Source organism: Harpia harpyja, chromosome 1, assembly GCF_026419915.1.
Source record: "Harpia harpyja isolate bHarHar1 chromosome 1, bHarHar1 primary haplotype, whole genome shotgun sequence".
Lineage (NCBI taxonomy): Eukaryota > Metazoa > Chordata > Aves > Accipitriformes > Accipitridae > Harpia > Harpia harpyja.
In genome coordinates, this window is record NC_068940.1 from 92,314,160 (window position 1) to 92,341,461 (window position 27,302).

The following is a 27,302-nucleotide window of genomic DNA, read 5'->3' on the forward strand; positions in this document are numbered from 1 at the left end:
TGGGGCATCTCCTATTCTAGTTATTTCATGTTGTTGGATGCCAATTCTTCTGATCCTTTTTCTGTTTCAGTTCATTTTAGGAATTTATCATTTGTCTGAAACAAGGTATCAATGAACACATGGATGTATTTTTCATGATAAATTAGGATATTTCATTGAATGTAACCACCTTTTTTTTTTTAATGGAAAAAATTGCATTGGAGCTGTTGTCTTCCTAAGCTTTTATTTATTCTTGATGCACTAGTTCTTGTTTCAGCTTTTTATTGGGGTCTTTAGCTCCCCTTATCAAAATGTCACAGTTATGAATTTGAATATGTTCTTCTTTCGTATCTTAATTTTTTTTTTCACTTGGAAATAAAATTTGGACTTAAAAGCTTGTCAAGTTTTACCTTTCTTGCCATATTTTCTCCCAACCAGAATGTGCTTTGACCAACTTATTCCTCCATAAATGCTGCCATTTGGAACTTGTGAAAGCTTTCTAAACTATTCCCAATTACCAGGTGTATTTTTTCTGAAATTTCTTCTGACAATTGCATTGGCTCATGTTAGTTTTCCAGCTATTGAAAATTACTCTTTCTTTTTCGTTTTTCACCAGGACTGTTATGGCAAATTAAATGGGTTAGTGATTGCTTCATGTCTGTTCAGTTTATAATTTTTTTAGTTCATTTGTTCATTAATAGATGAAGGTTGGGAGCCTTAATGCATTAGGAAGAAATCTAATATGGAATTGCTCAGAGTTTTGTAACATAGACGTCCAGTCTGATATTTTTTTTTTTTTTAGGAACTCCAAAGATGTTTTGCCCAGTGGAACAGCTTGAAATCTTCCATTAAAAAAAATGTTTGTTTCTGCTGTTAGACAGCTACTCTCTTTTGTCCTTTGACACAGCTCCAGAATTACTCCTGATTTTTCTGACAATTTACATATGTAGTGATTAACACACACACTTTCCAGGTCTGTGTCTTCAGAATTTCCAGTAGCTCTGCAGACTCTGAAGCTTCAGGTATTTGCAAAATTCAAAATTAAGCCTCCTGTTGCTTTAAAAAAAAAAAAAAAAGAGTATGAAAGAATCCATATGACTCTACTTCTTTCTGCCTCTCCCTCAATTCCCCTCATATTGTAATGGAAGTCAGCATCCTCACTAAGTTAAAAGTATTTGTTTTGTGTATGAAATTTCACTTGTGGTTTCATTAGGTATTTATTAATTTCCTGCACAGATCTCCTTTAGTATGTTGCTGTGGTTTTTTTCCTACCAGCTGTTCATCCCAGAGGTGGTTGTGCTGACATTGGAATGGGCAGAGATTGGGGGAAGTGAACAGAGATTACTTCCAGTGTTTTTCTTTAAAGCATTCAGAGGCTTTTACAGACAAGGAAGCAATATTGAATAGACTTGCATCTTGTTATTTCTATTGAACTTTTGGAGTTCTAGGGAAAAATCAGAGGGTTTTATCTTGATTATCATGACTTACAGTCATAGTGTCTGGCTGCCCAGCTATCTTTCCTACTAAATTGAGAGCAAGCATTACTGCAGAAGACTGTAGAGATACATGGAACTAGAGGAAGGAGCGGAGGGCTCTCATGTCCTAGTCCTTGTACAAGCTACTTCCTGGCTTGTCTTTACTCTTCTGGCTGATGAATACTGCTTTGGTAAAGGCTGAAAGCTACAACATATCTGTTTCAGTGTGTCTGCTGCTGTCACAATAGTTTTTATATGAAGTGACTGATTTATTTAGTCTGTTTGATTTTAAGAAAATAATAAGTAAGAATATCTGGGTTTATCTCTCTTCCTTGTATCTTGAAAGGAGAAGAGTGTTTACTTTATGTTTACAAGCTTTTGCATACTTTTTCATTTCCCCTCTGTGGTTGTATGAGCTAGAGCTGTGCTAAAGCTTTAGATTTTTATGTGGTTTTTCAATTCTAGCAGCTAGGTTGTGAAGAAAAATGCCAAATAGCACACAACTTGGAAGTAATTTTAGTGTTGACAGTCCCATGCACTAAAAATACTTTTATGCTTGATTTCTATGCAGTATAATCCCTGAAATGTTGCTACTTTTTTAAGATGAGTACATTTAAGCAATATTTCTTTGGCCTGACCTAGCTACAGCAGAGTATGTAAATTCAGTTTCTTTCCTATTTAGTGTACCTTCATCAATCCTTTGTGTTAGGAGGGCACTAAGATAGTGCTCCTTAGCTGCTTCTAATCACTCAAGCTGTTGGCTGCTACCCTCTACAGCAAGCAAGAAAAGCTAATAGAAACCTAAAAAAAAAAGGGGGGGGGGGGGGCATGATCACAGTCATTGGAAAAATACTCAGTAGAGCAAGCTGATACAGGAACTAAAGTGAGCAGTCTCTGGAGAGAGAAGGCTGCTAATCCTGCCTGGAGAATTGAGTTACTGTAAGAGACTGATTCAGAAATCACCAACTGAAGTTACACTTCATTGTTATTCCCTGTGCCACCTGCAGATTTGCACACTTGAAAACATTTGCTGAAAGTCAGTTTAGTGATCTCACTAGTGTAGCAAGTCATGCTTCAAAAGAACAAGGTCTGGAAAATTCTATCATCACAGAGTAAATGCTTAGAGTGATGCCATTTGCCTTGGCTGGTGGTTTCAAGAAAAGGTCAAAGAGCATAGACCAAAACCTTATCTTCACAATGGGGCAGCAAGACAATGAAGCTTCTCAGGGTCAGGGTCGCTAAGCTGTGTCTGTGACTTTACTTCAGTAGCTTGTTCTCCTGTTCTCTTCCCTCTGCAGCTGGGAGTTGAAACATTCAGTCAGTCTTTTGCTATATCCTGGCCAGTTTATCTTTTAAACATCTCTTTCCCCCCAAAAAGCAGAGAATGGCAGATAACCAGGAGAGTCAAATGACCATTGAAGAAAGGAAACACCTGATTACAGCTCGAGAAGAAGCCTGGAAGTCCAAGGGTAAAGGAGCAGCCAATGACTCCACGCAGTTCACTGTAGCTGGCCGAATGGTAAAAAAAGGTCAGTGATGAAATGATCCCAATATAAATAAGTCGCTGCTTATCTGTCTAGTCAAAATAAAGTCAAGCTAAAACTATGCAGAAGCATATCCATGTTTAGCAAGAGGAGAACTGTTTATCTTCAGCTGAATATCATGTCATGAGGCTGTTTACTCTAGCTTCTTGTGGCTGTTGGTATTGATCCATTTTGTTCTGCACTGTTGCACTACCATCCAGTTATTATTGGGCTCTGTCTGACTGGTGGTAGTCAGTCATTTGAACTGTCATATGTTTTGTTTTCCTTTCTAATACAACCCAGAGGACACAGTTGGATTATTCTTTCTTATGTATTCTTCCTTTGAAAACCCAGGTGCACTGTTTAGAGAAAAGTTGTGAAATCTAGTTGTTGCTATTGCTGGCACTTCCCCCACTCCTAGGATCGCTGGGAATATTTAGCAAACACGTGTTATTTTTATGGATGCTGTTTTGGACAACAACTTGAAGTGTTGTGTTTGGCTGAAGAAATCACTGAACAGATTTCTGCACAGAACTAGGGACTAGAAATGACAAGGGAGTAATGTTGACATTTTTGGGATCTCTTGAATTCAGTCACTGTTTCCAGATACAATCATTCTTCTGAAGTGGACAGGAGTCTCTGAAAGCTGTACATGGTAGAAATACAGCTGTTCATGCCGTGCCCTTGGGAAGAAGGGACCTAAACTGATCTCTCGTGGTTAATGAATACTAAATTTTGCTTTGTTTCAAGAACTTGGTTATTAAATACAACAATGAACCTTGAGTTAAATGACAACCACCAAAAAAAATCATTGTGAGGTGAGGACACTTGCAACAGGGAGTAACTCCATCTGCAATCCAAGCCACGTTCTGTTGGCAGATAAACAGATACATGGTATTAGGAATTACATCTGTTAGTAACATATTTCAGCTGCTGCTTACATTGTTCTGCTGCTAGAAACACCAGTGGTCAGTGTTTAAATGCTTACCTATTTTGGAGGGTCACCAAAGACAGGCTTTTTGAGATTTTTTTTTTTTTTTTTTTTTTTTTTTTGCCGAATAGATTGGTCTTTGGAAAGGAATAGGAGGTGATAGCATTTGCTTTTCTTAATGGGAAAAGAAAAATACCTTGAAAAGATCTCTTTAGGTGGTGCGATCATTCTTTTGGAGAAGCAAGGTAATCCAGTGACAGTTGCATCACTAAAAGTAGCCTAAGTGGGATTCTATTCAGATGTGTGCTATTTCTGTTGCCTAAAAGAATAGATTATCATCGTGAGTTTTTAATTTAAGAGATAATGAGAAAGCAATGCAAATTTAAATCTTTGTTATATACATGTGCACAGATGCTGTATTTTAGTTGCTGCTTATGACTGAAAATTTTTCAGTCCTAATGGGAAGGTGATCTTTTACTAACATCTGAAGCGGTTCTTAATGTGGTCTTGTGGATTAAGTCCTGGGAGAGCTGCTTAAGAGCTGTGTCCTCTCAAATATGTCTTGATGAAGGCTTTACTGGTTGACTTAAAACCTGCTGGAATTTTGAGTCTATTAGGTAACAGGGAAAGAAAATATTTGTGGAAAAGCTACTCAATTATATTCTAAATCTATATTGGTGTTTGACAATTATGACTTGTTAGGACTTGCAGTAAAGATAGTGGAAACATGGTTAGTATATATTCTCCCAGCACAGTTTTGGTTTAATCTGATCAAAATAACTAAAGGCTTAAATTTATGTGGCTCAGTAATTGGTAAGCTATGGCTAAGTGGAAAATAGAGGAAAGTTTAAATGTCAGGTTCCCCATTTACTGAAAGTCTAGGCAACAAGAGGTAATAGGTGCAATTCTTTGCTTCAGTATGCTTTTCTACCTAATAAAAAAACCATGAAACCTGTAGAGTGTCATTTCTCCTACTGGAACAACATAGATTCGCATAAAAAGAACTAAACAAAAATCATTTTATCCACTGGGTCCAGAATGAATTGCTTTATGGTAGTTACTGAAAAGGTGGGAGGAGAGTACAACAAAAGGAGGGACTAGTGCTTGATACGGTGGGGACTCTGACTTCCATTTCTACTTCCATTTCCACATGTTCTTAAAAACACAACAGGGCCCAAGAATTACTGCTTAATCCAGGGACAGCATTCACAGGTCAGATGCATCCTGCTACATGTATTAATAGAGATGGGTTGAAATTAAAAAAGGGGGTTGAGGGGGTGGTGGTAGCGAAGGTGCCAAGCAAGATCTTGGTAGTTTCCCTGCTAACCCTATCTTTTGTTCAGAACAGTTGCATATTTTTAAAATGTGGCTTGTGGTAGAACTGGAGTCCAAAATGTAGACCAAGTGAACTGCTGCTACCCTGAAAACAAGCAAAATGACTGTATTCAAGAGAAAGCATGTATCTTGTGTTAGCCTGCTTACAGACACTTGGAAACAAAGCTTTTTTTCTTGTGAATGGGATGGTTTCTGGGGCTGCTGTTGATTTAAGGAGCAGGCAGGGCAGTACTCTGCCATCCTTAATACAACAGTTGTGGAGGCTGAGGAGGTATGAGGGACTGTACAAAGTGGCCAGGCTTGTCTTCTTTCCCTAAATAGCTTCCCCAAGTCATCATTGTTGGAAAGGTGGGCTGACCCAGGTCTGCATTTCCTATGTTCTGTGTTCTTACGCAGGCCTGGCTTCTCCAAGTGCGCTAACACCAGTAGCATCCCCTTTTAGTAACCGGCAGAAGTCTACCACTCCAGTTACAAAGCCCTTGGAAGGTAAGGAATAAAAATGGCTGAAATATGTTCAGGCTTCTTTACTTCCTATCACATCACTTAACATTTTACTTTCTGGTTTGCTTAGAAATTGAAGCCAGGCCTGATATGCAATTGGAATCAGATATGAAGCTTGACAAGTTGGAGTCATTCTTGGGAAGGCTGAATAACAAAGGTTGGTAGAGTTACCAAAGGTGGCAATGTATCCACTCTCCGACTTCAGTAAATCACTTGAAGTACCTCTTAGTTAAAATACCTGGTAACAGAAACTGAATATTTCTTTGTTCAGACTGCACTTACTGATCACCCAGTTTATTTTTCTGGTTCAGTCTTTGCTAAGTTTTAACAAAAAAGCCTTATGCTATTGTATTACAAATGTACGATAGAATAAATCACAAACGCCAAAATTACTTTCTTCTTTCTCTGCACACGATGTACATTCTTTCTGAGAGCAAAATTTCTTAAAATCACACAGCCAGTTTGAACCATATTGCCATATACAGTGAAACAGCTTTAAATGTAGTTTAATCTTATTGAAATCAAGATAGGACGCTAAGCTGCTCCCAAGCACAATTCATTCACCTTCCTGCTTTTTTGAAAACTGACTTTCTGTAGCAGCTCATACAGCTTCCTTGTACAGCTTGTTGGCTACCTGTGAAGCTGGCTAGAGTTCTCTGGTGTTTCCATCTCATATATCTGTCCTCCATTTGTAAGACAAAAATCCTTTTGTAATTTGTAGAGTGCCAAATACCATAAACAAATGTATTTGCATTTCAGCAGAGGAGGCAGTAGCATAGGATAATGATTGTGCCATCCATACTCACTAGTCTGAAGTAGTGACTTTTCCACTTGTAGTTCTAGTAGATCTTTTCAAAGGAAGGAATTATGTGGTTGGAGGCAAGATGGACTGTGCAAGACCATAAAATGCTTATATCATCCTACCAAAACAAATTGTTTTTGACAGTGCCTAACTTTTTATTCAGCCATATTTCCCAACCATTTTGTAATAAAGATTATTGCTTTTGACTAGCAGTTACACTCCATTTTTATCATTCTTTTCCAACAAACTTTTCTACCATCTCTCCTTCAAATTCCATCAATTTAAAAAAACAAAAAACAAACAAACAAACAAAAAATACCACCACCCCCACCACCCCCCCAAAAAACCACCCCAACAACTACCAAACAAGCCATGTTTACCTTTTCTAGAGTTAGAAACTCTAGTATGATTATTTATTGGGTGAGGTGTTTTTTTCCTGCAGTTGCTGGCATGCAAGAGACAGTGCTGACAGTTACAGGAAAATCTGTGAAAGAGGTGATGAAGCTGGATGATGATGAAACATTTTCCAAATTTTATCGCCATGTGGATTTCCCTTCCTCCTCAGTGCCTTTGGACCTTGATGAGGACTTTGATGCCATCTTTGATCCTTATGCACCAAAGTAAGAACTATCAGGTGGTTTTTTGTTTTGTTTTGTTTTTTCCATTGTTGTGAATGTAGATGTAGGGGTGGTTGTCAAAATGTTCAGCTTTAAGTCATCTTGTAGATATCTTAGTACTGGTTATGTCCATTTCTTATACACGCTTCTGAAATTGCTCTTCTGCCTGAATCCAGGAACTGATCCTGATTTCCTAACAAATGTCACACCCAAAATCAAAGCAAATCTCATGTCATTGGATGATTCTGACTAGGAAAATTAACTGATGATTATAAACACTGCTTGTTTTTCAGGTTAATATCTTCTGTAGCAGAGCACAAACGTGCAGTTAGGCCTACACGCAGAGTCCAGTCCTCAAGAAACCCCCTGAAAATGCTGGCAGCAAGAGAAGATATTCTTCATGAATATACTGAACAAAGACTGAATGTTGCCTTCATGGAGTCAAAGCGAATGAAAGTAGAAAAAAGTAAGCTAACAGGATGATTTGTACAAGACACTGTCTTGCTGTCTTAATTTAAAACAAAACAAAGCTTTTGGGCTAGCAGTTAATCTAAGTTCAACCTGATTTTGCTGTTGCTATTGAGAAGGACAAAAACTAGAAATAATGGGGGGAAATAATTTTTTTTTTAATGCAACAACCAATTTTTTAATAATTTTGTCCTTTTTTTGGGTTTTTGTGTGTTTTTTCTCCAACTTCTTTTTATGTACAAGTGTCTACAAACTCAAATTTCTCAGAAGTAGCACTTGCTGGCTTGGCAAGCAAAGAGAACTTCAGCAACGTTAGCCTGCGGAGTGTTAATCTAACAGAGCAAAACTCTAACAACAGTGCTGTGCCATACAAGAAGCTAATGCTGCTGCAAATTAAAGGTATGCTGAAACTGCTTTTACTTTCCATATATAATAGGCTGATTGTAATATATGGGAGTTGCTACCACAGTTGGATGCTTAGCTTGCTCTAGATCGCCAGCTCAAAATTTATGTCCAAAACCTAAAAGAATAAGTGAGAACTGTGTGGCAAATGCAAAACCTTACAAATTGGTTTGCATTGTGGCCACTGGTGTGTGTTTTCCGAGGGGAAAACAAACTATTTCAGGAATTCTAGCTATCTCGGGTGGAAATTTTTGAACTGTCCCGTTCATCCAGTGCTCAGTATAACTTGGAAGTGACATGACAGTGTTCTTGCTCCACTTCCCCTTACAATGCATGGTAATGTATCTGAATCTGCAAAATAATAGCTACTTTTTTGACAAAGTAAAATTCTTAAAACTTTTACTGCCTACAGAAACTGTGCCATAGCTTCACTTAAGCAAATGTAGAGGATTCTGGAATTTGGCTGCTGTCTGCCATTTTACTTAATTAATTTCTCTCCAGAAGGACACAAAGTTGTTAAAGCAAGAACAGGAAATAATAGAAATATTAGTTGATCGGAGGCAACATTTTTTTTGCTTTCTGTGAATAAACCCTTTTTCCACAGTAGTAGTCTTTCAATGCTTCTTTAACAGTCTGTTTCCATATATTTTGCTAAATGTGCTGGGACTGTTTGTATTTCACTCAAAAGAAATTAGATCTTGGCATTTGATAGCAGTAGTCAAAGGAATATAATTAGCTTTGTTTTCTTTTTAGGAAGAAGACATGTTCAAACAAGATTAGTTGAACCAAGGGCCTCGTCACTGAACAGCGGAGACTGTTTCCTGTTGTTAACTCCACATTTTTGTTTCTTATGGGTAGGAGAGTTTGCAAATGTCATAGAAAAAGCAAAGGTTAGTACTAGTTGGTTTTTTTATTATTTATTTTTAGAACTGTCGCAGCATATGTCTCTTTGATGTAATTGAGCCTTGGTGCCAGTTGTCTCAAAAAGTGGCATGTAACTGATAGTCGGTGACAGGTAGATATGCAGAGTTCCTGTAAATATATTTAAGCCTGTGGACTGAATGAAAGCTGACATACGAGTGTGTAGGTTGTGAAGCTGCAAGAGAAGAGAGGATATCCTCAGGAAACAGATTTGCACTCAAACAAAAAATAGTTTGAATTGCAGGATGTCCTTTTTATTCCCATGTTCATTAAGATCAAGTCTTGTTTTTAGGCAAATGAAAGAATGAATGTATTTCTGTAACATTTTCTCTAGTGTCTGTTTATTTAGTGCAACAAATAATAATAATTTCTCTTGCTATTTGCTCTACTATATCCTATATACTTTTGCCTTCTCCCTGAACAAGATATGCACAAGTATTCCAAAGACTTAAGCAATTCTGTTCAGATAACTGTTAATCTCTTAGGCTTCAGAACTTGCAACTTTAATTCAGACAAAAAGGGAACTTGGCTGTAGAGCTTCTTATATACAGACTATAGAAGAAGGAATAAATACCCATACCCACGCAGCCAAAGACTTCTGGAAACTCCTTGGTGGACAGACAAGTTACCAGTGTAAGCATTCTTACAGTTATAGTACCTGGTGTTTTATCACAGTAAAATAGTTGAGTCTGTTCTCCTTAGTAAAGATAGCTGGATGTTAAAATTTTTTATTATTTTTGACAATCGTTTCCTTAAGCTGCTGGAAGTCCTGAAGAAGATGAAATGTATGAAGCTGCAATAATAGAAACAAATTGCATTTACCGCCTTGTAGAGGATAAACTCATTCCTGAGGATGACTACTGGGGAAAGGTGCCAAAATGTACCCTGCTACAACCAAAAGAGGTATCGTATCACTTACTGCTCCTGTTGTAAGTGCAGGAATGTACAGCTGATAATGACCTTCAGTAACTGCAAATGCTCATGGAGAGGCTCACTGAAAACTGGGTCCTCTCTATTTCTGAAAAGCTTCTAAACACTTTGCTGTCTAGAGTGTGCTGCAGGTCTCAAGAAATTAGATCATGTTATCTTTAAAGTGAAATAATATTTTAGGAAGTGTAAATCTTTTTGTCATCAGTAGCTCACTCCAAAGTCATGAAGTGCAAAACAGGTAGCACTTCAGAAAAACAAAACAAAATAAAAACCTGTTTTCCCTTTCAAGCATTTTTATTTCTATCCTTAGCAGACTTTTCCCTTTCAAACAACCATTTCACCCATCTAAGTAGAAATAAGAGCAGATTTCCAAAATAAAGACATGATGCATTTTCTTGAAAGTATTCAAGTTGCTGCCTGTTTGCTGAGCCAGATAACCACGCTGTATGTTCTGTCAGCCTTCCCGAGTTGCAGGACGAAGCATAGGTCTAAATGTCGGTGAAAGCTGCTGTAACTTGATGGCAATCAGTTATGCAACAGAATCAGGTTCTTGGTAGTAAGAGCTCTCTAATCTGCTAGTGACCTAGCTACCACCTAAAGATACACCTCATAGCACTCCCCATACCTGCTTCCAGTCACCCTCGACAATTAGACATCACAGTGCAGATCACTGCCCTGGCTTTACTCGCATTGCAGTGCTAGTTGATAGTGTCACTGCAGAAACTCAGATATTTGGAGGAGTTTGTGTTCAATGCACTGTCAGCTTGCAGCACTAGGAAACTGGAGGATCAGGGTATCACCTAACCTAATGGTAGTTGGGGTTTTTTTGTTTTGATTTGGTTTTTAGGTGCTGGTGTTTGATTTTGGCAGTGAAGTATATGTATGGCATGGAAAAGAAGTTACTTTAGCACAAAGAAAAGTGGCATTCCAGCTGGCGAAACACTTGTGGAATGGCACCTTTGACTACTCCAACTGTGACATAAATCCTCTGGACCCAGGGGAATGCAATCCCCTCATACCCAGGTATCAAAACTCGAGTTTGGTCTCATTGCAGAAACCTAGTTTTCTTGCCCTTATTTCACAGTGTTTAATTTGATTTTATTTCTTTTGTTCCCTTGTACAGAAAGGGACAAGGACGCCCAGACTGGGCTGTGTTTGGCAGACTCACAGAACATAACGAGACCATACTGTTCAAAGAAAAATTTCTTGATTGGACAGAGCTGAAGAAACTCAATGAGAAGAATTCTAGTGAATCCGTTCACCAGAAGGTGCATATAATAAGCATGCTAGATATTTCAAACTAGGTGACTTAGCTGGGATTGAAACCAGGGAAGCTTGTTCTCAAGGATCCAGAGCACTTTCTTTATCTTGCGGGCTTTGACCTAGGGGTCAGAACATCACCACCTTACAGTGAACCCACAGAGTTGCTTTATATTAGTGCCAAGCAGCTCAATGAATACTGCCAAGGTGGCTTTGACAAGGCATCAAATGATGACAAGATATCAAAGTACAGAAATATGCGAGAGTCAAACTGTTTGAGTGGAATTGTGGGGTAAGAAGAAAAAAGCTATGCTCAAAGAAATCTCTTCTGTGTTTTTTGACAGGAAGAATCCAGATCTGACTCTAAACCATATGATGTCATGCTAATGGTAGCTGTGCCCCAAACAACTGTAGGCACAGTCTTGGATGGAATGAATATTGGCCGGGGCTATGGACTTGTAGAAGGAGAAGATGGGAGGCAGTTTGAAATTATCACTGCATCTGTGGATGTCTGGCACATCCTGGAATTCGATTATAGTAGACTGCCTAAGCAAAGCATAGGGCAGTTCCATGAGGGAGACACATATGTGGTGAAGTGGAAGTACATGGTGAGCACTACAGGTTAGTGAACAATTCTATTTCATCCTGCTGAAACATGGAGAAGTGCAGCTAAAACTGCATAGTGGTGCAGTTTTAGGGGTAAGGTCCAGACCTAGACTTCCTTGGATGTGAAACTGTTTTAAGGGTTAGAAATGCTAATTTAGCCTTCCTAGGCCATTAAGAAGTAGAGCTTATTACTTTATTTTGTTTAAAAGAAAGCATAAAAAAAAAAAGCTGTAGTTATTTTTCATACATCAAATGTAATACTGTCCATCTCTCCTTTTACCCAATAGTGGTGGTGTACGTGTTCACAGGACAGCTCATTAAGCCAGAATTGTGCCCACAGCTTAACACCAAAATAACTAGGCAGCTGGATTAATGACAGTGGTCTGAATGTCTTGCAAGAGGGGTAGGCTTAGCAACAACAAAAGACTTTGCTGGGTAATGGAGAACAGTAACAATGACAGGAAAAGCCCTTGCCAACTCATTGCTCTTGCTGTCTTTTTTGCTGTTCCTGGAAACCCTTTGCTATGGGTTTCAGTCTCAAGTGGAGAACTGTAGCAGTGTTCTGACAAGAGCCTAAGAGCAGCAGGTAAAAGGTTGAGAATCAGTCAGCTCAGTGTGCTCAATGGAACTCTCCCTTTTGGCACTAAACTAAGAATAGGTGGCTTTCGCGATAAGTAAAATAGAAATAGTCTAAACATTATTGTTTCAAATAGGAAAATATTAAAATTGGTTGAAAGCAGTGTAACAGCCATACAGCTTCAGGCTTTTAGCCAAAAAATGTAGGTAGGTCTCATTCAGGATCGTTGAGTTCAGATACTGGCAAATCCAAGAAAAATACAAAAGCTTGTAAATCTTGGGAGAAATGGGTAACACTAATACTGAACTGTAAACAGACTCCTAATCCAAATGGATGAAAATGTATTCCATCACTTCAAAACAGAATAAATTTTTATGCAGGAGGCAGTACTTTTATGGGCTGAATGCACAGATAAGAGTGAAAACCATAAATTTTAGAAGTGACTAGTGGTTTGAGTATTCTCATCTTGAAAAAAACAGGATGCTTTCTCCGAAGTATTTCAGTTGGATGCTGCTCAGCACTGCTGAAATCAAGGCAGAAGTTTTGATTTTTTTTTTTTTTTAAGAATCTGGTTTAAAGCTCTTGGGTTTTTTTAAATCTTTGATTTAATTATATCTGTTTATTCAATATTCACTGGAAAGAGTAAAATAACCCATAACTGATTGTATTGTTCAACTTCACTTGCTGTAAACATTACTCACTTATCGTAACAACTAAATACTGATCCTTTTTAAAAAAAAAAAAAAAGTTGCTGCTAACCCACTTTCCAGACCAATACGAAATACTGAGTTAATTTAAATAAATAAATAAATCTTACCTAATCCTAACTTTTTTATGACTGCAAAATACTGCTTTGGTGTTCTTTTGTTCTGTAGTTTTCCTTTCTAATATCACTTTACCAAGAAAGACTTTTCTTTTATGCCTGTAGCTTTCTCAACTGTTGCTGTTTCCAGTATTGTTCCAGCCAGCTACTCTCCTGCTGCCAAAGAACAGTGTGTAATGTGGAAAATGAGCCATAATGCACTCTTCTGGTAATATGACTGGATGTACCATTTCACATGCAAATTGGCTCAAGTGATGTCAGTTATTTTTCTCCAGATAGTACCAGTTCTTTCTACATCTCTTTCTCTGGCCAACACAGGCATCTCTCTCTGTGGGCTTACATCCACCTGATGAGACAATGCCAACTAGGGGGATGTTACTGGCTTGGAGACGTAATGTTCCTCCAGTTGGACATTTTATCTTTCCTGTTCTGGATGGGCTAGTGCTGAGCTGGCAGATGAGATTAAACCACGTGCTGTTTAAACCTATAGCCAGAGTACTTTTTTCAGCATGTGCTTTCTGTTTTGCAGTTGGAAGCAGGCAAAAAGGAGAGCAACAAGTAAGGGCTCTTGGAAAAGAGAAATGCGTGTATTTCTTTTGGCAAGGAAGGCACTCCACAGTGAGTGAGAAAGGGACATCAGCGCTGATGACAGTGGAACTTGATGAAGAGAGAGGAGCACAGGTGAGCTTCCTGCAGACCTAGGTGGCAGTCCTGGTAAGACTTGCCTGCCCAAGTAGCCACCAGTGGTAAATGCGAATTATCTTTTTTGCCTCCTCTCTTTCTGTAAAGGTGTTCTTGACAGTACAAATTACTAGACCTCAAAATTACTTTTGGCTTTATACCAACTTCCAGAGACAGATAAGCTCCTTTATGGATTGTCATTCCTAAATCCTGCTTCTAAAGATGAAATTTCTGAGAATGGCTGAAGAAGAATGTCTTCTCTTCTCTCCCTGCAGGAATAGGTGAAGCACAGTTAAATAAATTTGTGCCTTCACTTCAAGTACATGTTCAGATAACAGGACTGTCTTCCTAGTGCTGAGAACAGGAGAAGCACTTTCTGCCAGGCCAAGGCATGAAAATACATTGGAAATTTTCAATTTGTTTACTCTGTAATTACATATTAGATTGCCTTGTTTTGCAGAGATTCTATCAACTGCAGATTCAGCTAGTTTGAAGCTCAAACAGAGGACAGGCTAGCTTGCTTTGTCTTTAGCTGAAGTTGGGCTTTGTTGTGGCTTGACTGCTACCAGCATACAAGACTGGAGGCTTAAAGTTAGTTTCTGTACCTTGATAATGCTGTAATTAGTTTTTTAACAGCAGCGTAGAAGTGACCAGTAAGACAGGAGTTCATAGAGGAGATATGTAAATACACTTGATCCAGAGTGTGGTATTCTGTGCAACATACCTAATTTAGCAATTAGCTATATCGGTTTCATAATCACAATGCAATGTTTAATGAGCAAAGAACATGCATGTTGTCATATAAACCAGTTTTACAGCAAATTTTGAACCTACTTTAGTTCCTACATTATCTCCATAATAGTTTCAAAGAATATAAGGCAAGATGGCCCAGTCCTGTAAAGAATTCAAATAATGGTTAAACTAATTTAAATTAGAGTTTATTTGGTATTCCTTATCCTCTAAAACACTTGATTGTTGGATTCCGCTAGAGGTTTCTTTTAAGATGCCGGTAACATACGAAATCCATTGCATGCTGATATATATGGTAATTTAAACAATAGTCAGCAGTTGTAAAGTAGAATGAAAGCCATCTTCGTGGGTGGCCATAACTATATAATTTTTAATAATCCATAGAGATTAGTTTTCCCGAGTCTGTATACTTGCTTCATTTTTTTAATGAAGAGTGGTGCTTTCAATTTCCAGGTACAAGTGCTTCAAGGGAAAGAACCGCCATGCTTCCTGCAGTGCTTCCAAGGAGGGATGATCGTGCATGCTGGCAGAAGGGAAGAGGAAGAAGAAAATGCACAAAGTAAATTACTATTAAGAGCTTCTGCCCGCAAATCCTTTTGTATCTATTGTGAAGGGCTTTGAATTTAGTCTCAACTTACCATACTCTGTAGAAAAGGGAAATGAATGCCATGAAATCCATGAGACAGCTTTGCAATGCTTTGTTTCAAGGTAGTTTGTTTCTTCTTTGAGCATAGCATGGATTTTGTCACCCTAGAGCAAGCTGACTTTATTGTATTGATATGCATATAAATTGTTCTAGTTGTTTTTTAATTAAGCAATGTGCTCATTTGCTTTAAAATATGTTCTTTTCTACACAGTCTGGGCAAAGGAGTATTTTTATGAGCAGTTCTCCTGCTCCAAGGAGAACTCTAAGGTTTTGTTACCCATTCGTTACTTTTTGCAACATATTCCTTGTATGCTGCAGTTGAGGTGGGAGAATTTCAATGCAGGTGTAGCTTGGACATGTTCCAGTTTGCATCTGAATGTGATCTCCTGCGCCTAAGGTGCACAGGGGAAGAGAAGTTGAATAGAAGGACTACTGTATTTGTTTCCCTTTTTTTCCTGTATGAAACAGAGCAGAAACTTGTCTCTCCTGCTCTGTTAAGCTCTTCAGCTCTTAATACTTGTACTTTTGTAGCAAGGTTTCAGAACGTATCTTTTCTGCAACAGAGTTTCTCGAGTAGTGTTAGCCAAACCTGATGCTTGGCTAGTTTATTCTGTGACAATATAGGCATGCGATAGGTGAAATTCATCCAGTATGAGAACAGCTGTTCCAGAGCAGAGGTCTTGAATTTTCAACCCCATGTGACTGACTGTATAATACTACTGCACTGTTCCTGTCTGCTCCAGGTGACTGGAGGCTATATTGTGTGCGAGGAGAAGTTCCCAATGAAGGAAACTTACTTGAAGTAGCATGTCACTGCAGCAGCCTGCGTTCCCGGACATCCATGATTGTCCTCAATATAAATAAAGCTCTTATCTACCTGTGGCATGGCTGCAAAGCACAATCTCACACCAAGGATGTAGGAAGAACAGCAGCCAATAAAATAAAAGAACAGTGAGTGTCTGATCTATATTTTGGAGCTGTTAAAATAGTCTGCCTCAAAGAAAAGTTGAAATAACTAAAGCTGTCCTCTGAGTACAACTGCAGCATGTGCACGCTTGGTAAGGAAGGGGAATGATGGGTAGTTGATTCGATGGAGTGGGGAAAACACATGTTCTGTAATCACTTTAAGGTCAAATGCACTTACTCTTCCTAATGTACTAATTACAGTTGCAAAACAAATGGTCTCCATTTGGAGGGAGATGCTCAATATCTGAATAGCAAACTAAATCCCAGTTGATAGGAGGATTAGAATCAAGCCTTGTAAATAAGGAAGAGGAAATGTGTTTGGGAAAGCATGTGAGGAGGACAGCAGTAGTTACAAAAACAGGCAGTGAGAATCCGTACTGAGAGCTCATGCGAGCATCTCCTCCGCTCTAGGTATGTGATCAGAAATGGTATGAGAATGGTTGCTGAAATTCCATATCTTGTTTATTGATAATTTTTGTCATCATTTTCAAAAAGCCTATGTTCACATGAAGTGTGCAACAAGCCTGTAGGGTGCTTTTGGGTTCTAATAATGCAAGTGCCCAGCAGGTTTGTGTTAGCTGTGTTCGGGGCAGGAAAGCTGGGTTCACTCTCTTTGTGTTTTGTAGATGTCCGCTGGAGGCAGGGCTGCACAGCAGCAGCAAGGTGACGATACATGAATGTGATGAAGGATCAGAGCCCTTGGGATTCTGGGACGCATTAGGAAGGAGAGATCGAAAGGCCTATGATTGCATGTTGCAAGGTAGACCTGCATTCCTGGATTTGGCACTCACATTTTACTTTACTGGTCTACGGTATTGTGAGATTTAATGTAAAGCTTTTGAAGAACATCTTGGTAGTTGAGATGATCACTTCAGAGAGATGCTTCCAAAAAATCTACTGAGTTAAGTAATGCTGTTCTGGAAGGAAAGTGCTGGAAAACTAAGTGTTTCATTTTGTTCTCTCCCCCTTCTGCAGCCCTTCTGTATTCATGCAGCACAGAGCAATAGTTAACACTGTTACCAACACATTTTGCTTCTCTTCTGACAGGATTTAGGAGGCAGTTCTGCACACATTCTTGTCCAGTCTTTGCTTTGAAACTGCCAACAAAGGTAGCAGGGGGATTGATTTACCAAGTGGAAAATGTGTCAGTTAAAAAGTAAACTCTGAGATGGGCTTGCTTCACTCAAGCTGCAAAACAGCCCGTTATGAAATGGCTGATAGTAACTAGCCAGGATCAGATTCAAACTGATGGCAGCCAGCCTTGTAGCTCAAGTTATTCACAGCTGTTGCTAGTCCCCTAAGACATCTGGTCATCTTTATTTTTCAAAAACCAGAGAATTTACAGTCACTCTGAAAGTTGATTTTTTTTTTTTTTTTATTTTTATTTTTTACATTCACCTCTGGCATTTTCTGTTGGAAATCTTAATTTTTGTTCTTTAAAGATCCTGGAAAGTTTAATTTCACCCCCCGCCTGTTCAGCCTCAGTAGTTCATCAGGAGAATTCTCAGCCACTGAGTACGTTTACCCTTCAAGAGACCCTGCTGTCATCAATTCCATGCCATTCTTGCAAGAGGATCTTTACACTGCCCCACAGCCAGGTATATGCTTTAAAATACTTAAGTAACAAGAAAACAGATAACAGTATCCTGCATTGGGCAGTGATTCAGTAACTGTAATCACTTTTAACTTGCTTTATCACAGGAAAATGTGTGCATGTGATGCTTATACTGCATTAAACACTAACAGTAATTTTTTTGTGGTAAAGATGCTGAGAACTAATCAAACATACATGTATCCCAAAAGATTGCTATAAAAATACATTGTTTGTATCAGAGAACCTGAGTTCAGCTGAGGTTCAGCTGGATGAATAACAAAAGGGATTGGTAAGCTTTGAAATGATCCTGTCCTGATGCTGAACAAGCATGTAAGACTGGGGTTGTTTAGGGGATTCTGAGAACTAATAAGTGGCTGATGATGGATTTGTTATTTTTTTGGCTGTGTAGCACTGTTCCTTGTTGACAATCACCATGAAGTGTACCTGTGGCAAGGCTGGTGGCCAGTGGAAAACAAAACTGCTGGATCAGCTCGAATCAGGTGGGCTACAGACAGGAAATGCGCCATGGAGACAGTGCTCCGGTACTGCAAAGGTAACAGATGGCTGTGCCTGGCTGTTCTGAGTGTGTCATGCCTTTCCATGCCTTGCTGTCCTGAGTTGAAAGGTACTCAGGTGCTCCCACAATGCTATTGATAAACATCAGCGTATTTGAAGATACATTCTCCACTCTTTCTTAGCAAACCATTTGTCTAGTAATGGTATTGTTCCCAAATTGCAAAGATACTCTGCTGACTCAGTTCTCAGAGGAAAGGCTTTATTTCTCTTCTGTGCCCCCACTGTGGGAAAATAGTTCAGACATCAGATCCCTAAAAGTGAATTCTGAGAACACAGCCTCTTAAACCTGAATGCTTTCTGTCCAGGTCCTCTTAGATTTCATAAGCTTCTGTATATCCAAAGACTGAACGAAGATACTGTTTGCTGATGTAACTGGGTTTTGATTTAGTGGGGAAGGTGGAAAGACTTTGAAGATCAAGAACAAGTCTCACACAGAAACAGGCGGCCATTGGAAATGCTGGAGCACAGAGCTGAGGCTCTCTACTCATTTTTAGAAAACAGTTATTACCAGTCAGTGTGCAGTGATTCTAGCTGCAATTGATGATCATGTAAGAGCACACTGACCAGATTATTTTCTGCGCTAGTAGAGTTTCCTTGAGACACCGTAATGCTTTCTTCTCACTTTATCTAAGGTTATGTGAGGCTGGGAACAGACCTTGCATCTTCTGATGAAGGATGAATAAAGAAAGGTGTGGGGTTACCATCCAGGAAAGAGGGCATAAGTAACAGCCGTGTTCTGTTAGTTCAGAACAGTTTCCCACTGTGAATAAGTCACTACAGCTTAACTGATGCAAACTATGTCCTCTTGCAAGCAAAGCCTGATCACTTAGAGACCTTGAGACCTCATGATGCCACTGATCTCTTCTGTAGCAAATAAACTTCACAACTTGTGACACAGCTGGTGGTAACTGTCATCTTCTCCCATATATATTTGTGTATTTGAAGAGGGAAAGCGATACCCTTCTTGGATTCCACCCTTATGAGGATAAGCCAGTCTTTCCTTCCCAATCTGCAGGTTGAATAGGAGGAGGCGCACGTGTTGTGATTCTACTCAGTCGTCTCATGTCACTGATGGGAGGTGGTAACATCTGGCAGGAGACAGCTGAAAACCAGTACTGGAGGCACTGAAACGTGACCTTCATCGGACTGCGGTGTTGCTCTGTGGTTCATCCTCTGGTGTCCCTGGCACTGCCCAATAGCAGCATTTGTTTAGGAATGGGGTGCTAAAGACAGGGCAGTAATTGGAAGAGTCTTGGGCAGCGACTGCTGAATTCCTAAAGAAAAGGCCAGTTACTTGTTCTCCACCACCCCCAGTTTTCCCAAGTCAGAAGGAGTGATAAGGTGCACTTCTTTGAAATCATTTCATACAGTGTGCTTCACAGCAGAAGTGAATGTCAGCATAGAGGAACTGAGCCCCATGCAAAGAAGTGCCCAGAGTTGCTCAGCAGGCTAGCGAGAGAGATAGAAGTGAGATCCTGGTCTCAGTGTTGCTGATGCAGTGGTAATCCTCTGGTAATGGAAAATCATATTTTCTGGACCCAGGAGAGATGGAATCAGATACACATGCTGAGGTTTGGATACTTTTCCAGATTTCTTGAACTTCATGAAGTTCGATGATGGGAAAAGTGATTAATACCTTCTGCACTGGATTGAATTTGCTGCATCTGAGTTTGATGCATGGTGGAAAGCTCTTCGGTGACTCCTCAGGGGTCTGAACTTTAGCATATGTATCATAGGACAAGTTTTTTTGCTGGGTGCTCACTTCTTTACCTCTGGCCATGACTTTGCAGCAGTTGTGGCTTTATCCTCTTTGCCATGGGGTAGTTCTCAAGAGCTTTGGGCTGTATGGTTGGATAGGTACAGAACAAGTTTTTTACTGTTAAAGACCAATTCTACTTGTACTATTTCTATGCCAAAGCTAATGTGAACTTCTTTAGCAGTTTCCTACTGTTCAAACTATGCTGTTCTGGTGGTCTGTCACTTTCATGATCTGGGATTCTGTCAACCCCTTCAAAAATTCATTGCATCAAGCTGTCAGGGCTGACTAGCTCTTATGTGTTGTTACTTATCAAGGTGAAGAAACTGTATTTCAGGAGATACCGATGCTGCTGCAATTATTTTGACTACCAGAATATAGTTGAGTGATCAGAAGCATTAAAACACTTTTCTCTTACTTATCTCTCTCTATTTCTTTCCTCATCTATGTCCTTCTCCCCCTTTCCCACTCACCCCCCCCCCCCTTTTTTTTTTCTTTTCCTGGCTTGCAGTGTTTAACTACATGATGGTATGAAAGAGATTAATTAGCAACTCTGGATATCCCTTGAATATACCTAGCAGTTCTCCTTGTGCATAAATCTTCTTTAACTCATCAAAATGTCTTAAAAGTTTTTCTGTGGTTTTATCTGCTAAATCAGCAGTGTGGAGAGCTGACCTGCAGACCACTAGGAGAGGGAAGAATCTGGTTTGCCCTTCAGTGATTTTTAGTGAGGAGATCAGCTTGTGCTGAGTGCAGAGTTCATGCAATGAAAATGTTTTTCCATTTACATACAAATTCATCTTGCCTATACTGGAACATTAGCAAATGCCACTCTCCTTTTATTTCTTGGCTGAATTACTGAGAGTGGAGCAGTGCAACTAAAGCAGATTCACACATTTTTTAAATGCAATGTTTTTAAGTGCTTGTTGAATTGTTCATGGTAGAACGAAGAAATAAACCACAGTGAAAATATGTGGAAGAGAAGGTTTATGTCCATGTCCTATATAGTGTGTACACATACATGTTTTAAAGAGGCAGGACTGTCTTTGAAAATCATCAGTAATTACCATCCAGCTATTGCAATACCTCTGTTAACTTTCAGATCCCACTCCTTTGAATTTGTAATAACAAAATGATTGTGTTTGACCTCAGTATCCCAAGTTAAGAACAGTTTAAACATTCTCCCTTAAGCCTCCAAGCTTAAGCTTTATTTGCTGCTGGCAGGACACTTTGGCTGAGCATACCAGGTTTCATTTACGTGAATTTGGCTAATTTCAGACCATCACACTCTGCTTTACTTTATTCTAACTCTATTTTTGTAAGATAAGAAATACATTGGGTTAGGAAGTAACTGTGGGGGATTTTCAGTATACATGGTTTGATCTTTGTGGTCAGATACAGTAAAAGGCAGATTTAAGAATACTGAAAAATATGTTAAAAGGTGCCATACTATATTAAAAAAAAATCCTGGTGAAATTTATTCCTACTGCCTTAAATTACTTCAGCTTTTCAGGAAAGAATCAACTAAACATGCTCATGAGGTAGCTTTGGATAGTGGATGACATTGCAAAATATGGTACCATTTGCAATTTCTCTCTTTTTTTTGTTTGACTGTTTTTAGGAAAAAATGTAAAGAAGCCCCCAAAATCCTATCTAATTCATGCTGGCCTAGAGCCTCTGACCTTCACTAATATGTTCCCAAGTTGGGAACACAGGGAAGACATCGCAGAGATCACAGAAATGGTAAATCTTTTCATTGCCCAGACTGTTTCCTGTTGCTAGTAATTATGTCTTGTGTTGTCAGTAACATTTCTTGTTTGTGCCGTCATCCCCAAAATCCAGAGGATGAACTTGGAAAGTACAGTTCAGGAGTCTGCACAGGAAAAAAATAACATAGCTAAATTCCAACTGGAAGTGTGGATATTAGAGGCATTCCTGGTTGTTTTTTCATGTAACTTCTCACATTCTTTTTTTTTGTTAAGAACAGGAGGAAAGTGTTATCTGAATCATCTCTTAGAAAGAGATGTGCTAGAGTTTAGCAGAACAACTGTTTTGATCATGTGAAACAGGCAGCAACATGCGGTTCTGGTCTGTTCTCCAGGCTCAACGTGCAGGGGAGCAAAATGCCCTGCAAAGGATCAGCTGGCTCCAAGAGCTTCAGCATTGACTTACCCACCTGGGAAGTGGAGTCACAGCCGAATTACACGTGACTGCTTTAAAAGCCTTCAGTGAAGGCGCATCTCAAGGCAAATGACATTTTCTGTTTTCTAAGTCTTCTGCAGCCATCCTTAGTGGAAAATGCTGGCTTCATGACTAAACACAGAATTCAGCCTTAAACGGAGAGTACAGGATGTCCTTCTTCTAAGTGCAGACTTTTTTTAAGCTGTGAAATTGTTGTAGGGTAGGGCTGTTTGCCTATGTACGGACCTGGATGTATAGCTTTGTGCTCTGTGGGCCAGGCAGTGCAGGTTGATCCCATGCCATCTGCAGACTGCAATGGGAACAGTTGGTGGTTTCAGCATTGTGATCCTGTTCTCCGTTTTCCTTTTCTCCCTATAGGATGCTGATGTTTCTAATCAGATAATCCTTGTAGAGGATGTGCTGGCCAAGCTGTGTAAAACAGTGTATCCATTAGCAGATCTCTTAGCTAGGCCTCTACCTGAGGGAGTCGATCCACTGAAGCTTGAAATTTATCTTTCAGATGAGGACTTTGAGGTAAGGAGCGAATAGGTGCACTGTTACTCTGTGCATGTGTGTCTTAACCATGCTGTGAAGTCATGTGACAGTTTTGCTACTTACAAGTTTTTTTACTAATGGCATATCCTCTCATTTTAAATGCAGGTTGCATTAGAGATGACAAGAGAAGAGTACAATGCACTGCCATCTTGGAAGCAGGTTAATTTGAAGAAGGCAAAAGGACTTTTCTAAGTTGTGTTTATTGGAGTGAGCACTAAAGGGATGTCTGTTTTCACTTTCTATGCCCTTTAGAAGAATTGTACCCCACATTTACAGAATAAATAGAAATAATCTGAAGTTATTAGTGACTACCTGTCTGGAGGTGTGTAATATTATAAAAGGCCAAGAGAACTCTTTGGAAATGGAATTCAGTTTTGACTCGTAAAGGTAATGTGTTTTAAGCTCTGCTCTCCTATGCACTGAAACAGTAGTTTCTTGAGCTACTGCTGCAGGTGTCCTTTGGCTATATACAATACTTGCCATTTTTGTTTTTGAAGAAGTTCTCTTTGTAAAGTGTTATTTTGTTAGTTTGTGGATTACAAAGAATTTATATTTATATAAACACATAGAACGAGTATGTATTTAACAATGCAATATATATTCACTTTCAAGACTGTCATGTCAAAACTGCAGAAAAGTAGCTGGATGGCAGTTGCTTGTACTGAATTAGCTCTACCACCAATATGTATCTCCTACGCATTCTGAAAAGTTTCTCTTTGCAGTAGTTAATGAATTGTTCTCAGTGCTGCTTCAGGTGCTAAACCAAACAAAGCGTTTGTATTTATAGCATGGATTTCTTGAGAAACTATGCGAATTGACCTTTATACTTTATTATCCAAAAATGTATAGTGCCTTGTTTTTTGTGTACAGTTTATATACAAAAAAAAAAGATTGGTCTGCATTTTGAAGATGGCTTAGAATGGTCTCCTATGTTACTTTTATAATAGTAGAAATAAAAACATCTCAGTTTCTAATACTTGTTGTAAACATTAAACATGTCTTTTGTGATATGAGAACCAAAAGTAAAAGCTTCTGAATAAACTCTTAGCAATGCTCTGACTTGTCATTATTTTGTAATGTAATCTGTAGTAAGTGACTGAAACCTTCCATAACATGGTATTTTATCAAAACATTTTAACCTCAGATATCTGCAAGTGTTGTACAGTTACAATTTGAGAAGCAGATAATGTAGAAAATAATCAGTGTATGTGCAACACTTTAATGTTGAACATTGGAACAGTCACACAACTCCTATATCCTTTGGGTTTTCCTGTTTTATACATGCAACCAAAATTATTATGCTGGTTTTCAAACTTTGAAAAAAATCTTTTCAACCTTTGTGCAATTGGGAGTAAAACTTGAACTGAAAATGAGTATGGCATCGTGTCTGTTCTTTCAGTAAGCACCAGAGTCAAAATCGTTTTCATTCAGCTAATTAGGACATTGAATAGAGCAATAGAGTAAAAATATGCTATTGTTTGAAATGTTTTTCAGGCATTTGGCATTTCTGTTAACAACTTGTGTGGTTCTCCTCTGATAGCCTAGTGGATTTCACATTTTTGTTCCTGCCAGCGTAAGTTTCCATTTCCTTTTGCCCTGCAGCTATTCAGAGCTCCTCCTGCCTCGGTAAAAAGGTGATCACCTGCAGTGGTACCTGTTGCTGCTCTTGTCATTCTCCTAGGCCCAGGGAAAGGAATTAGGATCTTTGAATGTGTGAGGTGTAGATTTCATCAAGATCTGCAGGAAATATTGCTCCGTAGTTAAAATTAATCTTGTTTAGACACATCAGTTAATAAGTTGTAAGCTAGCTTTTAAGTAAATAAACGAAAAACCTAGAAATATGCAAGTACTATTCACCTGGCCTGAGATACTACAGGTGAATTTTCTCACTGGTGTATTTCCTTTCATTACTGGTTTCTGTCAAAAACTGAAATGAAATAACCCAAGAAAAGGGTAGCAACAATATTCAGAGCCAGGATACTTCTTACATAGCCTCTAGCAAAAATATGTTTAGATGTCTGATAGTTCCTCAGAGGTCCTCAACTATGTCTTCTGCATGGGATACACTTAGTTTGAAAATGCAGGGCTTTATAGTGACAAGGTTATTTTTCAAGCACTGAGAGATTTCCAAAGTCACTGCTGTACTCATCTAAGTATTTTTGCACCCATATATTTTCCTCTTTCACCCTCTCTGGTGATAAAGTCAACCAGGAATTAAGTTTTGTTTATTCATGTTCAGTCTGTACCATGGGGGTAGCAGGTTCCTCTGTTTTGATTTTTCTCTCCAACAGAGAGCTGATTTGCATAGCATGATTGACCTTGTTTTTCCCTCTGGCAGGGTAGTATCATTTGGTTTTGTTTTTTGAAAACACTGTCAGTCCTCCAAGTGCTGCTGAAGGGCAACATCCACCCACCCTGAAAGCCTTTAGAATCTCAGCTGAAAGACAAGACAAGCCGGCTTGAGGACCTACAGGCAGTGAAACTTAATTCAGTGTTGTCAGCTCTCAGAGTTCCTATAATTTTTACACAATTTGGTATCTTGTGTCCCAGTTCCAGGAACCAGGATGCAGCACCCAACTTCCTACTGAAGTGCTTTGCCAATAACATTGCCTAGGAAAGCTTCAAGGTTTTGCAGAAGATATAATATTTTATTGTCCTTAATATACTTGTTATTTATCAAAATGCCTTCCTGAAATGTGAAGCTGACAACAGAAAACAAGTTAGTGTAAGGCCTCAAAGAGAACTGTGGGTTATGCTTTAATTTTTCTGCTACCTTCCCTCTCTACTGTGGGGAATGCCATTTAAGGTTGGAAATTGGAAAGGGCCATTAAAATCTTCTTGAGCTGTTTTTATAGCCCTGCATGGGAAATACAGCTGAAACAGGTTTTGTCTGGGTATGGGGAGGGGGTAGTTTGTTTGTTTGCATGGCTTGTCTAGTGTTGTTTGCTTGTTTCAAATAGACCCTCAAGAACACAATGTTTAGGGTGAATTCAAAGGCAAAGTATCTGGTGCAGAGACTCTGTGTGAAAAAGGCATTACCTTGAACATGGCATTCTGCATTTTCTGTCGATCTCGCAGCTTCCAGGCCTTGAGCCATGATTCTTATCTCCTATGGTTTTGAACTGCTCAATCCTGACTCTTAAAAACATTGCTCTCTGATTATACAAGCATTCCTGCACACGTAAGGATTTGTTAGCAGTGAAATGGGCTGGAAACGTGAATACATTAGTATGCCAGAACAGCAAATAAAACATTATGTCTGAAAAATCTGCAGCCTGTATGCTTCAGCCAGAAGAGGAGGGAAAATGGAAGGTAGGTAGGGGGAAAAAAAATAAAACTAATCTTTAACAGTTTGGGAGAGCTTGTTTCTGTCCACCACTGTCCCACCAGTCTCCCAAACAGGTTTTAGCTGAGCAGGAGTTGTGGACCCACATGCACAACCGGTGAAAGCTGATTCTAAGCTTCTCAGCCTGTGGTGCTTTTTGTGGGAGGGGGGCAGTGGCAGGCTGATGCGGTGGAGTCTGAATGCTGCAGAGCTCTCTGGGATAGAGGCTTTGGCTGGTGGAGATGTGCTCCCCACAGGGCAGCACTAACCCTGCTTGACTGGAGTGGCAGGAATAACCATTTGACTAGCCTCTGCTACTAACTCTCAGTCTAAACAACCCTTTTGGACCAAGTAGCAGATGAAGAGAAGTAGCTCAAATAATAATATTCTTCAAAGTGCCTGCTTTCTACATCCCCTTGTGTGGAAACTAAAGTAGATTTGCAACAATAGGTCATTGCTGCCCAGAAGTAGGAGAAAGCAGCCTGTACACTCAAGCCACTGTTCAAACACGTGAGGCCGGTGTTCACCTGATGCACTCTCCCAGTACGATGCTGAGAGCCGACAGTTGATATTGTAGGGAAATCCCTTTTGAGCACGAGGTGAGGATCGTGCTCAGCCAGTCAGTACTGGCTCTGGGGACACATGGTTCCCTCTGATTCTCACAGGGCAACAGCATGGGGTTGATCATGCAAGCCTGAGATGCTGCCATGGGTAGATGGACACTTTTAACCTTCCTCCTGAAATTGAATGTGTGAATTAATCTTTGATGGGGATGAAGGAGGTTGGAGTGCAGTGCTTGAAATGCTAGGTGGGTTCTCCCTCCTCTCATCTCATATTTATATGCCCTGTAAGGTTAATGCTGATTCTGTGTTGTTTTCCTGTGATTTGATCAGTGGAGCAAGATGAGCGCCTGGAAGATCTGCTAACTGTAACTCCTCTTTCTGCTGCTATCCTGGTGAGTTAGTAACTAAAACAGGCTGAAGAACAGTCTGGGGAGTCAGTGCAGTTTCCTCATTCATGCTGGCTCTGCAGCTAAGTTTTGTTAAAACCTGTGGGGTAGTGTTGTCACAGTGTTAGTTTTTCTCTGTCTAATCCAACTATCCTGGTCCTATAATAATACAA

At 39.4% G+C, this 27,302-nt stretch overlaps 1 protein-coding gene across 23 annotated transcripts in view; it reads left to right on the forward strand.

The window, feature by feature from the left end:
- SVIL (supervillin) overlaps positions 1-24,228 on the forward strand; it is a 143,546-nt gene extending 119,318 nt beyond the window's left edge. For 19 of the 23 annotated variants that reach the window (XM_052805445.1, XM_052805469.1, XM_052805338.1 and 16 more), the window contains 21 exons: positions 2,833-2,983; positions 5,640-5,729; positions 5,815-5,901; positions 6,989-7,166; positions 7,457-7,629; positions 7,875-8,030; positions 8,787-8,923; positions 9,440-9,587; positions 9,712-9,857; positions 10,732-10,907; positions 11,008-11,152; positions 11,489-11,765; positions 13,680-13,831; positions 15,035-15,140; positions 15,971-16,178; positions 16,820-16,953; positions 17,636-17,791; positions 18,197-18,340; positions 21,741-21,862; positions 22,679-22,834; positions 22,961-24,228. In XM_052805445.1, coding sequence (XP_052661405.1) covers positions 2,833-2,983; positions 5,640-5,729; positions 5,815-5,901; positions 6,989-7,166; positions 7,457-7,629; positions 7,875-8,030; positions 8,787-8,923; positions 9,440-9,587; positions 9,712-9,857; positions 10,732-10,907; positions 11,008-11,152; positions 11,489-11,765; positions 13,680-13,831; positions 15,035-15,140; positions 15,971-16,178; positions 16,820-16,953; positions 17,636-17,791; positions 18,197-18,340; positions 21,741-21,862; positions 22,679-22,834; positions 22,961-23,047 — 3,129 coding nt within the window. In that variant the 3' untranslated portion in view covers positions 23,048-24,228. The remainder of the gene's footprint in view (positions 1-2,832; positions 2,984-5,639; positions 5,730-5,814; positions 5,902-6,988; positions 7,167-7,456; positions 7,630-7,874; positions 8,031-8,786; positions 8,924-9,439; positions 9,588-9,711; positions 9,858-10,731; positions 10,908-11,007; positions 11,153-11,488; positions 11,766-13,679; positions 13,832-15,034; positions 15,141-15,970; positions 16,179-16,819; positions 16,954-17,635; positions 17,792-18,196; positions 18,341-21,740; positions 21,863-22,678; positions 22,835-22,960) is intronic. The other 4 variants (XM_052805357.1, XM_052805402.1, XM_052805519.1 and 1 more) reach the window with 1 other exon arrangement.
- Positions 24,229-27,302: the final 3,074 nt, after the last annotated feature.